A 15,000-nucleotide genomic window follows, 5' to 3' on the forward strand; every position below is an offset into this window, starting at 1 on the left:
GATTTCGTTAAAGTAATGTATTGAGATATAATGTAAGCAACTGATGTAAGTGTGTAAAGTTATAGACACACTTTCTGGGACATTGATATTTCAGCACCTTGCATCTCGTCAGGCAAAAGCTGTCGGACCCTGAACCTAAATGCAGTATCTGATACTGTTTATACTTTTAGTGAACGAATTCAGATCTCACTGAATCATTGCATATAAATACTTCTTGTTTATAGGTTGGCTTACATAAACACCAATAGCAAACAATTTTTTTGCTGAAAGTATAACAAAAGAGGCTGCTCAGAGCTCCGAGTGGCGCAAGCTGACGAGACACAGTATATTGAAACGCCGGTGTGCTAGAACACTATGCCAATGAGTCGAGTGAGTTGAACATACTGTCGTTGAAAAAGGGAGCAGTGTCTCTCCTGTAACATACACTGCTGTGACCGGAATATGTTGCACTGGACTCTGCTTAGATATGTCATATATATAAATATATAAAATTACTATTTGTAAATCTCTCAACGAGAGACATTCAGTAACAGTACTCTAGAGTAAAGATTATTTGCCAACATTCCGTGGCAGTCCTGGTTAGGACGAATGCTACTGCTATTTAACCCCAGGAAACATCACCTCCAGCTGGCTATACGACATACTATCTCTGTTCTTATATTTTCGAACAAGAGAGTTTAGCATACCTATTCAGCACAAAACAATATCTGTGAACAAGAATTTAGCAGCGCCACCTCTAACCAAACAGTTATTCTGCGTCGATTAAGAGTAGTAACCCAGAAATCGCGATACACAGATATTGTTTTGTGCTGAGTTGGGATGCTAAACTCTCTTGTTCGAAAATATAAGGACCTAGTGTGTCGTATAGCCAGCTGGAGATGATGTGTCTTGGGGCTAAATAGCAGTAGCATTCGTCCTAACTAGGACTGCCACGTTATGCTGGGAAATAATCTTTACTCTCTCCCTCTCTCTTTGTATATATATATATATATATATATATATATATATACAAAGAGAGAGGGAGAGAGTAAAGATTATTTCCCAGCATAACATGGCAGTCCTATATATATATATATATATATATACACACACACACACACACACACACACACACACACACACACACACACACATATATATATATATATATATATATAAACCTCGTCGTTGTCCTATCACGTTCCCAACGGTTTGATTTTCATCCATGTAAACGTTATTTATTAAAATTTTTATACGACTGTATGATTCATCAATATTTCGATTTAAGGCTGATAAAATTCCTTTACACTTTCTTCTGTGTCGTGACTAGTTGATGTAAGTAAAACAACGCTTCAAGCATCGTCTAGACCCGTGAGTCGGAAACAGAATTTAAAGTAGAAATGTCTCACATTTTTATTCTATTCTAGTCTCATTTGGAAATGTCTAAAAAATGAAAGATTAAATTGTTCATTGAATATAATCTTCGTGTGATTGAGCATTTTCCCGTTGTCTGGAGCTAACAATATCTCTACCAACGTATGCTGCACCATGTTATTAATTTTTCCAGATCATTAGATGAGATTTAAGCCGCTGATATTAAATGCAAAAGATTAATGCTATATTGTTCAGTTTCTCTTAAGTTTGTTTCTGTTTGTAGTTTCTGATTAAACATCCGGTAATAGGTTGAATTTATTGATATTGCAGTGTTAAATAGATTCACGTAGACTAAATACATGACAAATAAACAACTGTAAGCATTTTACCAAGCAGAGCTATACAACGAAGGTTTGACTCCTCAGTCAAATTGCTTTCATTTTAATAAAGTTATTGAATGGAATTAGATAAAAGCATGATGGTGATATTTTCTATCTCCATCTTAACCGTCATTAAAATATGATCATACGAAGGAATTCACATACAAGGAGAAGGATGTACGTAACTAGATTGACACCAACTCCCGAAAACACTGCAATATCATTGTTGTTGCATTGCCATATTTTAGATCTGAGCAAGTTAACCAATGATCAAAATGTTCCAGCTATGGCCATCCCCAATGTGTTTTATTACACCGCCAAATCTCCTTCGGAAGGATCAGAGCCAGAATTGGCTTCGTAGTAAAACAAGTCCTTCAGTGTTGTCCAATGACCCAAAAGGACATGACATGTTTTTTTCATTTTCAAACATAATAAAGTGGGCTGATCTGGTAGAAATGTAAACAAAAGTATATAAACGAATGTTTCGAAATCATGATAGACTTAAAAAAAAAAACTAAAACAAATATTTAAAAATTGAAAAAAAACATCTTACCTCGAGTTGTAGTAAATTGCTTATCTGATGGCACCATGCTTTGTAATCATGTCCTAACACTGACAGCTTATTAAGGAAATCGCGCATTTCGTGGATCACAAGGGAACCACTCTCAAGATCAGTCTTACACACGCTAACCCACGTATTCATGACTTTGAGAACACCTCGATGATCATAAGGAATCTCATTTAGTAAATTTCTCATAGGTGTAGACATCTGTATATTGCCGTTGATATTCATGAAAGATGGAATGATATCTGATTCTGGACTGTTACTTGACTGACCAATGAATTTCTCAATCACCGCTGAATTATTATCCGTGGACATTTGGCTTGATAAATTTATTTTGTCATCCCTATTTGCAACAGAGTTTCTAGGAGTAAATAAGTCACAAAATGTATGCGGACTTTGGCTTGAACTTGAACCCAAGGGTGACGATGGAGGCTCGAATCGAACCACAATATTCGTAAGGGACGTGTCTGCAAAGTCTTCATCTGTATTTGTTATCATGCCGGAGCCCATATTTGTTGCAGTTATGGTCACAGCTGAAGTCGATTTACAAAGTGAATCAAGCACTTGGCCACTGGGTAAAATGGCTTTGTTACATAAAGCATTATCCGAAGCAAAATTATCAGTAGTGATTGAATAAAGAGTGTCTTCTACTGATGAGCTGCTAACTACACGGCATGACAGATTTTCGGGGACAGAACTGGATCGAGAAAACACTGGGGAAATGTCTGACATTGCAGTATCCATTACAAATGTAGGTAAGTTGATAAGCTCTCGTTGGAATGCAGCTATGTCTATATCAGGAGTGGAAGAAATCGAAGATGGCTTAGAACTAACTTGACTTAACTGACTACACACACTATCTCTGTGTGTCACTGAAACATTAACATTGGATTTTGAAAGACGTTTTTTACTTGGCCAACGAAATAGCTTTCTGGATGTTTTTGACGCGTCACCATCTGGAGTGCCATGATTGCTATCTAAACTACATGGAGAGGCAGTTATATTCAGATCCAAAGGAGTGACCAAACTCTCGCTAATCACTCTCAAGGCAGACTTGGTTGTACCGTTTTTTATTTGCAATGTATTTGGTCGTGCTAAGTCCCTTTCACATACCTTGAGTGAGTTATTGGCGATGTTGTTCTCTTCTTGTGAATTTGTTATTTGTACATGAAGGTTAATTTTCCGCCTTTTGGGCAGAGATTCTTTGTTACCATCTCCATTTGTCTCTCCCATATTTTCTCTTAAGTTGTCTCTAGGTGGGCAAATTTCCATTGGGAGAACTTTTGGTGGTTTTAATTTACAATCTGATGAAAGGGTTTTTCGTTTCACCATATTTCCAAATAGTTTATGAGCTAAAAGGCGTAATATGATAACTGGATGGACAAGCATAGGGAGAGCACTGAGTAAAAATTCTCGGAATGTTTTTGTATTATTATCTGCAAGAAAAGACACTGAACTTGCTGGAGAAATAAGTGGAGAGACTTTGTAGGGTGAACATGAATCGACGGCTGGTTCAATAACATCACACAAACTTTGAACTGAACTGGAGAGATGAATTGCTGGAGGCTGCATACACTCATTCTCTTCTTTTACAGCTTCCTAGAAACGAGAGATAGAAAGTTATATGCAAACCTTTGTTTTTTATATATAAATATGATATTTAATAAAACATGAAGTATTATACGTTATAAAATACATTCATTACTTTCACACAAAATCAATGAATATAAAGTGCATGAGGAACAATAGGTTTAATTTCAACAGTAAATAACTAGTAGTAGTTAGTTGCCCTGTTTCATTGGTCGACGGTGTTGCAAAGACAGTAATGTAACCATCTCTGCTGTGCCTTGGCCGTTTCCAGAAGCAATGCCTAGTCCTAAGTATATTTACCACCTCTCTCATCTTGGAGGCGCCGCAAAGGAAAGACAAGTCAATACGCTTGAAGCATTCATGGAAACGCAGGAGATGCCACATATTGGTTAAGTATAACGGTACATGTATGTTTTAGGGTCCCTCACTCCGAATTTTCTGTAGGGGTTTATTCCCATGACGTTTTTCAAGCGCTCTGTAAATTACCACACAAGGTAGCAGAGGTTTATTGTTATAGTGGGAATTGTCTATACTAAGCCAGTCCCACTTTCACGTCCTTCTAACTTGAATTGGTTCGGTGCAACATGTGACACATGCCTGATAGTTGACAGGAAGTAGGATATTTATAGGGTTAAATTCTCTAAGGCGAGATGCTAAAGAGCTAAAATGCATCTTCTGCCCTGCATCTGTTGGGATGCTGGAATTTCTATAAGTAACCTCCCCCACCACTTCTGAGGCAATTCTGTGACATGCTAATTAATATATTGCTAGGGCCATGGCAGATATTACTACTCCGGCTCAGGGAAGTCCTGGGGAAACATGGTGGTTAATAAGTTCAAAACACTGGGACTTCCGAACCAGGGCCCCCACTACCGGGTGCAGTTAGAATAGTAAGTATATTCTACGACCTTTGGTGAGATTTGAACATAGAAAAGTTGACTCTTCTAACTTCTATATGGCAGGTTCTTCGGTTTATAGATTGGAATCTATTAAACGTTAAAGTACTTCTTGAACCTTTGTTAAATAATAATCAGAGCAAGTCTAAAGTATTAGCAACTGTCGGCGAAATGTCTCGAACTATTTTGGTTATAAGCCTAGCCAGGACTTATACAATATAGATAGTATTTAGCTATATGGTGATCTCATTTACTGATAATATGAAGAATCTATCCAAATATTTTTACTCTGTATTAATAATGACCAAGTTCATTGGTAAATATATCCACTAGATAAAATGCGTACAAGATATAGTCTATAAACATATTCAGTATAGTTAATTACAATGAACTAATAGATTTATTGGCTTAGATATATAAATATACATATACATATATATATATATATATATATATATATATATATATATATATATATATATATATATATATATATATATATATATATATATATATATATATATATATATACATATACATATATATATATATATATATATGTATATATATATATATATATGTGTGTGTATGTGTGTGTGTGTGTGTGTGTGTGTGTGTGTATGTATGTATCTATGTATCTATATATGTGTGTGTGTGTCTAGACATTTTGTTTTCTACATTTTATCGTTTACTTTTAAGTACAGGTCGACAGCATAAATCCGTTTAATGTATTTTCCTAACCAGCCACCACACTCACATAATACATACATACATACATACATACATGCATGCATACATATATACATACATACATACATACATGCATACATACATACATACATATAAACATAAACATTTTCACATAAATGCATTCACACAGTGTATACTTACCTATCTGTAAATATATACTAATCTAAAAACTACAGATAGTAGATTGAAAGGATATTGGACAGTTGACCGAATTGTTGGCATTTCTTATCCTATATCAACCTTATATTTCTAACGGAAACCCTTATTTCAAAACTGTACTTCGAACAAATCATTATATGTAAATACTATGACTGCTGCGCATGAAAGTTTAAAAATTTCTCATTCTCTTCTTAACTGAATGTCACTTTAAAAACTTCTACTTTATATTTGGATGGAGACAAAATTCCACTGATCGTGAAATAGGCAGTTAAGAGCCTTAGGGCTGTCTATGCAATTCCACCAAATAATGCAAAGATGAATACTGAGATCGAGGTCAATTTCAGACAGGGACTAATTGTCATTGGCAATTGCAGTTTGGTTGGAGCATTTCAGGTGCAGTGTTATCAACACGGTTTTATACTGATGTTCTTATGGCCAAAACATATGTATGACAACCAGAATATAAAGAATGAGAAAGTGTCCTATCAAGATCCTACAAAGCGAGAGTGGGTCTCGGTCTTCCGTCGTGTTTTACAAGACTCGGAATGTGTAGTTTTACTGTAAATCTCCAGCCGCATTTAAAAGCACTACAGGAAAGCCTCATTATCGCAAGATGCCAGACAATCGCATGGATATCACTGTTCATGCAACACAGCCAATACAAGTGAAAGGAAGGAAATACCACAAGAGAAAATATGTAGTACTGAGGATAGCAAAGATGAAGCTGGTAATGAAATAAATGCCAGTTGCAGTACAGAACAGGTGAGTTGGACTAGGAGGAATACGAATATTCCTTTAGAAGTGAGAGATTGTGATCCAAGAAATTAGTTATCTTGAAGTAGACGAAAAAGCGACTAAAGCAGGAGGGTTGAATCACCAATATGCATGGGTAACATAAGAGACAATTGAGCAATGAAGCTATTGAGGAACATTGTGAAAACTAAAGCCAGCGATAAGTGATTCTTCCTGGAAGTAATAAAACTGAATCGATCTTTTATGGTTGGAGTGGTTACAACTTCACTCTGTTTGCTGTAACGGCTGCAGAAATTATATGGAAAGACGCGGATTACTTATATCTTTATGTCCAGAAAATTTTCCTGTATAACAAATGAACCTTGTGACATGTCTCAATCAGTCATGTACAAACTGACAACACGCTTGGTGAGCCAAGGTTATGCATGGGTTGTTTTTCGTATATCAGTCCGTAAATTTCAAGCAGAATATCAGATACTAGCGAAATAAGTTGACGAAAAAACAGAAGAAAGTGTAAGAAGCGGGAAGGTTACTTATGGCGTGAGTTGGGTGCTCTCGTCTGAATAAAGAGCCGGAATGAAAGAAATAGAATTAGTATTGTTTAGTACAGGGAAAGTGTCTGAAGTTTAAACACGGTGATGTAAGTTTTCAGAGAATAATCATAATATCAGGTTAACAAATGAAGAGAGTGGATCTGATTATTTAACGTCCATCTCTTTATTCAGATAATAGTGGCGTGATTTTCCAGAATATAATGTGGTACTTCTCACGTGATGACATTTAGTGTAAAACTGACCACTTAATTGGGTAACTCAAGAACTTTCATGTAGTTCAATATGCGTATCCTTTCAGCTGAGCATAAATTGCTTCATTTTGTACCAGTGTTCTGCAACTAAACTGGTTAGTAACTAATGATAAACCATTGTTGAGGAATTGCGCTAGTGAACAGGTCGCAGATGTGTGAGTAAATTTTAACACTAACAAATAAAAGAAACGTGATCATATCATATTTTCTTTTCAGAAATAACAGTGATGACTCTTCTAAAATATTATTGCTTCAATGTCAACACACTGTCTCAAAACAGTTTCTAGTGAAGTAGAATTCCGAAATACAAGAACACTTGTGCGTCTGTGAGTGTGTGTGCGTGTGCGTATGTGTGTGTGTGTGCGTGTGTGTGTGTGTGCGTGTGTGTGCGTGTGTGTGTGTGTGTGTGTGTGTGTGTGTACATACACAGGCACACATTTGATTGTATGTAAGTGTGTACTCTCTCTCTCTCTATATATATATATATATATGTGTGTGTGTGTGTGTATGTATATATGTATGCATATATATATATATGTATGTATGTATACACACACACACACACACACATATATATATATATATATATATGTATGTATATGTATATGTACGTGTGTGTGTATATGGAGGGAGAAAGAGAGAGAGAGACAGAGAGAGAGAGACAGAGAGAGAGAGAGACACAGAGAGAGAGAGATATATATATATTTATATATGCATTATGTACACGTAGAAATGGATATTCTTCGGTTTCGGCGATTGGTAATCAACTGTTCAATTGAACCACTGCCTGTGAAATTAGCGCCTAACTGGCTGAACATTGCATAAACAGTTTTACCTTAGCGTAATTCTCGTGTGGAATCGCTGGAGCACAAGGTGACAAATCTGGAACGTTAAATTGCAGCTCAACTATATACGACGGGCTTCTGTACAGTTTCCAAATACCCAGCTTTACTGACATGAGATAAAATGGAGTCTCATAAAAGACATAAAATTTAATAGGGGGTAAAAACCGAATTTGACCTTGTTCTGTATGTATGTGTGCGTGCGTGTGCGTTCGTGTGTATGTGTGTATATGTGTGCATGCGTGTGTGTGTACAATCGACAGAAAAGCCCCGAGCGAACACACTTTATATATATTTCGTGCAATGGACAAACATTACATACCCGTCTTCGCTCTTAAACACGATGCATCGCTTCTTTATGAGCAGCAAACGTACAATTAAAAGGATCTGGGCGATAATAATTCTGAGAATGTGTTTGAATTTCACTTGAAACATATTAAAATTTCTTTAATGACCCTTCAGAATGGCACCGGGATTACCTATTTTCCTTAGCCTTATAATTTGGATATCTTGCGACTAAGTTAGGAATTATATTGCTAAAAAGTAGATGACTTTTCGCAGATCTAACAGAGTAAGACGAATACCTTATAATGGTATTTGCTTTCAGATGACTAACCAAATACAATAACGAGCAACCAGACATTAGTTTCTGGACTATATTGTGTATGCAATCATGAAAAACTAAACTTTCACTGATAATATTCAAGATGGGTTGAAAAGTAACCGGGAATTAAGTGTCCTAATGACCCTGTAATTAATTTGCCTTAAAGTGGACTCGAAATAAGAGTATTGATCTTTTGAGCAGCTCTTATCTGGACATGAAGATTCATTGTATTGTAGCTACAAAAACGAATGAATCTCTATGTGATCAACGAAGCCTCTAGAAATAGTACCGGAATTTTTTTCCAAATGACACGCTCGTGTTTTGAATAAGGAAAGAAAAAAACAAATTTGATCGATCATAACTAAACAAAATCTTTGAAAAATGATAGAACCCCAGAGCTAGTGTAAATTCATGGAAAATATGATTCACTAGCTATTTTCGATTCCAATTTACATGCATTTCACTTCAATTACGTGGGTAATAATTCTGGAAATTATATGAATTTTACAATTTCACATTTTTGCTTCACGAAAAATGTAGTGTATGAGAAAATAAATCAAAGTTTTATTTGCATCAATAAAGAAGAATGTAAAATAAATTATGTTTAGAAGACACTACTTCAATGCCGGCCTTTAAATCACAACTTTAGATGACTCTACTTGTTATTTTAAGGCCTGCATTGGCAAAAAAGCAGTAAATAAACCAATACATGTTGTTGTTTACTCCCAGATTATCCCTGATCAAACATAAATATGATCAAAGGTATTCAGTATTTATTTTTCCTGAAAGAGTAACTAGCATACATAACTCATTATATCGTTCCATCTTATAAGTAGGTATGATTGTCAGTTGGCTGCTATTTCTGACAGATCATAAGGCCACTTTGAGATACTAGCTGTGTATAAATAACTTTGACTAGCGTGATGAACAAGTAAGTTCTAACGGTAAATAAAGCCTTGCTTAGGGACATTTCGTCCGTCTTCACGTTCTAAGTTCAAATTCCGCCGAGATCGACTTCGCCTTTCATCCTTTCGAGGTCGATAAACTTAGTATTAGTTAACCACTGAAGTCAATGTAATCGGCTTATCCCTTCCTTGAGGCAAAATTTGAAACTATTATTATTGATATCAATCAGTATCTGTTTTATTTTATTTCACTCATGGTGAAGGCAAAAACGTTACGTTCGCAATCCCAGCTCTTTCTTTTTAACAAAGGCAATAATTTCAAATGGAATTAGTAGGGTGTCACTCAAAATGATATGAAAGAGGTGGCGGGCGTAAATTGAAACCGAACTCCAGTTTCAGTTCACTGAGACTTTTTCTTTTCTCTGCAAAATCCCGTACATTCACACAATCAAAACGACGTACATAAAAAGTTTTGTTTGATGTTTTATGAAAACTGACGCAAATAATATAATAAAATGCCTCTGATCACTAACCTCAATGAGTTCTGCAACAAGTCCTTCAAGAGACGCTGCTTCGAGGCGATTGCTTTTATTGATGACAACAATTCGTCCCATTGCCATTAATCCGATGAAACTATCTTCGGGAGAGTGAACCTGTAGTACAGCATTACTCACTGTCTCTTGAAATGCTGAAACAGAAATATAACATAATTATTAATTGTAACAATACAGAATTTTTTCTTGCTGTCCTTTCAGGAATTTGGATTTATTAGGAAGAGAGGATTCCCAGTCCCCTTGCTCCCGTCCCTTTTAGTCGCCTCTTACGACACGCAGGTAATACGGCGACTACATTCTACTGATCCCCCCACCCCCAGTCGCAGTGGGGTTTGCTAGTTAACCCATAGCTGGAAACCTTACAGGTGCTACCACTCCGGGCCAAGAGTAGACCTGGAAACAATAGTGGCTAAGAGGTGGTTCTGCACTCCTCAGTCCCTGAAACCAGGGCCCCATGGTCCAACTATCGGATGTAGTTTATAGTCATAACCAGTACAACAATAAGAATAATCCTTGCTGATTTTGGCACAATGCCAGCAATTTTGAGGAAAGGACAAGTCGATTACATCAACCCCAATGCGTACGGGCTGCTTATTTTATCGACCTCGAAGGGATGAAGGGCAAAATCGATCTCGGTGGAATTTAAACTCAGAACGTAATGCTAGGGCAAATGCCGCTGAATATTTAGTCCGGGGTATTAACGAATCCGCCAGCTCGCTGCCTTCATGATGATGATGATGATGATGATGATGATGATGATGATGATGATGATGATGATGATGATGATGATGATGATAATAATAATAATAATTTCTACTCTAGGCACAGGGCCTGAGATTTTGGGAAGGGAGTACTGGTACTTAATTTATCGACCCCGAAAGGATGAAAGGAAAAGTCGACCACAGCGGATTTTGAACTCAAGACGGAGCGACGGGTGAAATACCGCGAAGCATTTCGTCCAGCGTGCTAACGATTCTGGCAGCTCACTACCTTAACAACAACAACAACAACAACAACAACAACAACAACAACAATAATAATAATAATAATAATAATAATAATAATAATAATAATAATAATAATAATAATAATAATAAGGATGATGATGATGATACTAATACTAATACTACTACTACTACTACTACTACTAATAATAATAATAATAATGGTTTCTGATTTGGGTACAAGGCAAACAATTTTCAAGTGAGGGGTTTGTTGACACCATTGACCCCGTCACTGGAATGGTTCCTTAAATATTGGGATCGACGTAATTAATTGACTCCCTAAAAACTATCTACCTAAAGTTGAAACGTCATTATTGTTACAATGACAAATACAATATCACAGATAAAAATACCTGCAGAATTACAATAGAACTTATATCAGGAAATACTACGAGCAAATAACTGAATGGGAAAATAAAACTGTTGACTGATTTGTACCCATTAACATTGACCGACAAAGAAATGACATATTGGTGACTAGATTATCTTTGAATATAGAAACGGAAAATTCGATAACTATGGCACGAATCAGTGTTTATCCGAACGTCCCTGCTCGGAAAATATTCTTGCGAAAGTAGTGGAGAGAGAATATATGGATTCCCTAATGAAACACTACTTGTACAGGTAGCGATAAGTTCCTCCAAGATCTTGCCATCCATCTTGTTTCGATTCTGCTTTAGATAAAATACTAACATTTCCAAATTCAAGCAATTCAAAAGCGAAGACCGTAAACCTCAGAAAGTTAAGTAAAAAGTTAAGTAAGTCGTTCTTGTCTTTTGTGCTTGGTCATATAAACATAGTCAAATCATTTGAAATAGTAATATCAAATCTAATGCAGATTACACACTCTGGTAATACTTTCACTGCACTGGAGAAGACATTCAATCTTATGACAAAAAATATTTTAAAAAAGAAAATTATATTTGGTTTAAATATGGTTTCCTTTGAGAGGTAAAAAATATGAAGGACATTGATTCTGTCGTAGTAACTATTGGAGTAAAGGCATTTGAAGTATACACAATGGCAGCAAAAACATTTCGAAATATTTCTCCATTACAGGTAAAGAGTAAAGCTAAGAGCATAATAAAGAGAGAAAGCCAATATAATCAACAAACTCATGCAATACACACATGCATGTAGTCATTATGCACGTTAGGTGCTCATAGGCAAATTCAAAAACTGTTGATAGCAACCCGGTGTGGCATGGAAAGGTGAACAAACAAACCATGATGCTAAAATAAAACTGATCTGTTTGAATTCAAAGATCGGAGAAAGAAAACAATGTCCTTTTAAAATCATCCCACTGTACAATAATAATAATTTAAAAAATGAATGAAATAACCGTTTCTATAAGACAAACAATTCTACATTAGATCTATACTATAAAAGGCAAATTTTCTCTGTGTGTGTGTATGTTTAAAATTCATACATTTACACAATTCCAAATTTCTTCGATTAAACAATCGCAATTAATATTCTAAATACAATAAGTTAGGTCACTGCGTCATTTTTTCACTCCAAAAAATTCCTAATAGCGAATAAAATCCTTAAAACTACACAAGTAAACATTTTCTCCCTAATAAAATCTAATTTCCTCTTTCTAATACAAATCCTTTCAACTCCTACTTCCTCTCATGAACCTTTACGAAAACTCCAACAACAAATACAAAAAGAAAGGAAGGAGAAAAAGAAAACTATCAAAACTGAAACAATCACATTTCGATACTGTAATGACAGATACTAAAAACTACATACAAAATTACTTTGCCCCTCTAAAATTAACTATTTCTATTCCTCTTACACATCGTTTCAATTGCTACTTTCTCTTATCAACGTTTACGAATGAGCCAAGAAAAAAGACAAAGAAACGAAGGGGAGTGAGTGTCAAATAAACAGACACACTGCCAATCATACGTAAATACACACATATATATGTACCTATGGTTACCAATGACCTCATTCTAATTGGCGGGAATTATAAGTTTACTTTCCATTTCTAACACCGTCATTTACCAGCGGGACATCTTACTCAAATACGATCAACAAACATTTATTCCCTACAAACTGTGAGTTTTTTTTGAAAATCTTTTCGTAAATCTTGAGATTAACACCCGCATCATTACCTAACAAACTCTAACCCTAACACTGTAGTGCAAATCGTACGGGTGTTAATCTGAAAATTTAACAATCTTTTTTAAAACACTTACTTACTAACATCTTTTTTATTTAGTGTGTGTGTTGCTCATATATATATACACTTAAGACTTAGTTGTGGGCTGGGAGTTTGATCGGCAGAGGTCATTATTATTATTATTAATTTATTATTATTATTATTTTAAATTTTTCCCACAACGGCGGCTTCGGGCAGGTGGAGAATAGTCGATTATATGAACCCCTCTATTCAACTGGTACTTATTTTTTAGACCCCGAACGGATGAAAGGCAAAGTCAACTTTGGCGGAATTTGAACTCACACACTCATACATACAAATATCTGTCATTCTCTTCCAAATACGATCGACAGTCAAACATCTATTCCTTACAAACTGAATTTTTTAAATATCTTTCTTAAAACGCATTTAATTACTACCATATATAGACACAGAATACACATTAATACACACATACATACAAATACCTGTTATTTTTTTTTATTTAGTGTGTGTGTATGTTGTCCATCTTAATATATAATGCTGAAGTTCTGTACTTACTAACATTTTTTATTTAGTGTGTATGTGTGTGTGTGTGTTGCCCATATGTATATATATACACTTGAGACTTAGTTGGGTTTTTATATAGACCCGCACGCGGTGGAAAAATTGAAAAAAAAATAGTGTAGTAGTTGAAGTGCACCGTATATTGTACAAATATGAAGGAAAAAATGCGCGCTGCGAAAGCGGGGTGGGATATGTTCGAGAAAGACGATGAGAAAAATTTTCTGCAATGACAACTTTGACTTTTCCATAAAAGTCTTCGTCCTTATAGAAATGCTTTCCCTACAATTTCCGCACCGCCACACAAATCCATCCAGCGATTTGGCCTTCTTCAAAGTCATATCGTGTGTGCAATCACACGTTTTACTGGTTGTCGCTGTTCAAATGATTCTCTTTTAGGGTTGGGAACACCGTTGGAATCATGGTCAAATGAATGCCTTCGTCGCAAAAATTCCTTTTGTTCGCAAAACAAAAGGAATTTTGTGTCGAAAACATTCATTTGACCATGATTCCAACGGTCAAACTGTTCCCTTTTGCGCACGTGTGCCTAACCCTAAAAGAGAATTGTATGAAAAACATTTCTATAATGGCGCAGGAGTGGCTGCGTTGTAAGTAGCTTACCAACCACATAGTTCCGGGTTCAGTCCCACTGCGAGGCACCTTGGGCAAGTGTCTTCTACTATAGCCTCGTGCCGACCAATGCCTTGTGAGTGGATTTGGTAGACGGAAACTGAAAGAAATCCGTCGTATATATGTGTGTGTGTGTCTGTTCCCCCACCATCGCTTGACAACCGATGCTGGTGTGTTTACGCCCCCGTAACTTAGCGATTCGGCAAAAAGAAACAGATAGAATAAATACTAGGCTTAATAAGTCCTGCGGTCGATTTTATCGACTGAAGAAGAATAGAAGAAAACTCTTCATATTTGTTCAATATACATTGCATTAGAAGTATTACATGATTTTTGTTTCACTCCTGTGACCGGACGTTGAGATTCACTGCTCGGGTTGTGTAGGGCTGACCGTGTGAATTTTCCGAGCCCTCCCCCCCCCCGTTTGTCAGCGCACATTTTTTTCCTTCATATTTGTTCAATATACGGTGCACTTCAACTACTACACTATTTTTTTT

The 15,000-nt window shown here is 36.0% G+C and overlaps 1 protein-coding gene across 7 annotated transcripts in view; it reads right to left on the reverse strand.

Moving 5' to 3' along the window:
* The window catches only part of LOC106874430 (1-phosphatidylinositol 4,5-bisphosphate phosphodiesterase epsilon-1), a 1,217,386-nt gene that overhangs the window by 464,972 nt on the left and 737,414 nt on the right, over positions 1-15,000 (reverse strand). For all 7 annotated transcript variants that reach the window (XM_089347149.1, XM_052978429.2, XM_052978428.2 and 4 more), the window contains 2 exons: positions 10,136-10,290; positions 2,287-3,897 (listed from right to left, as the gene is read on the reverse strand). In XM_089347149.1, the coding sequence (XP_089203275.1) occupies positions 2,287-3,897; positions 10,136-10,290 (1,766 nt within the window). The remainder of the gene's footprint in view (positions 1-2,286; positions 3,898-10,135; positions 10,291-15,000) is intronic.

Source organism: Octopus bimaculoides, chromosome 2, assembly GCF_046866305.1.
Source record: "Octopus bimaculoides isolate indiv1 chromosome 2, ASM4686630v1, whole genome shotgun sequence".
NCBI classification, from domain to species: domain Eukaryota; kingdom Metazoa; phylum Mollusca; class Cephalopoda; order Octopoda; family Octopodidae; genus Octopus; species Octopus bimaculoides.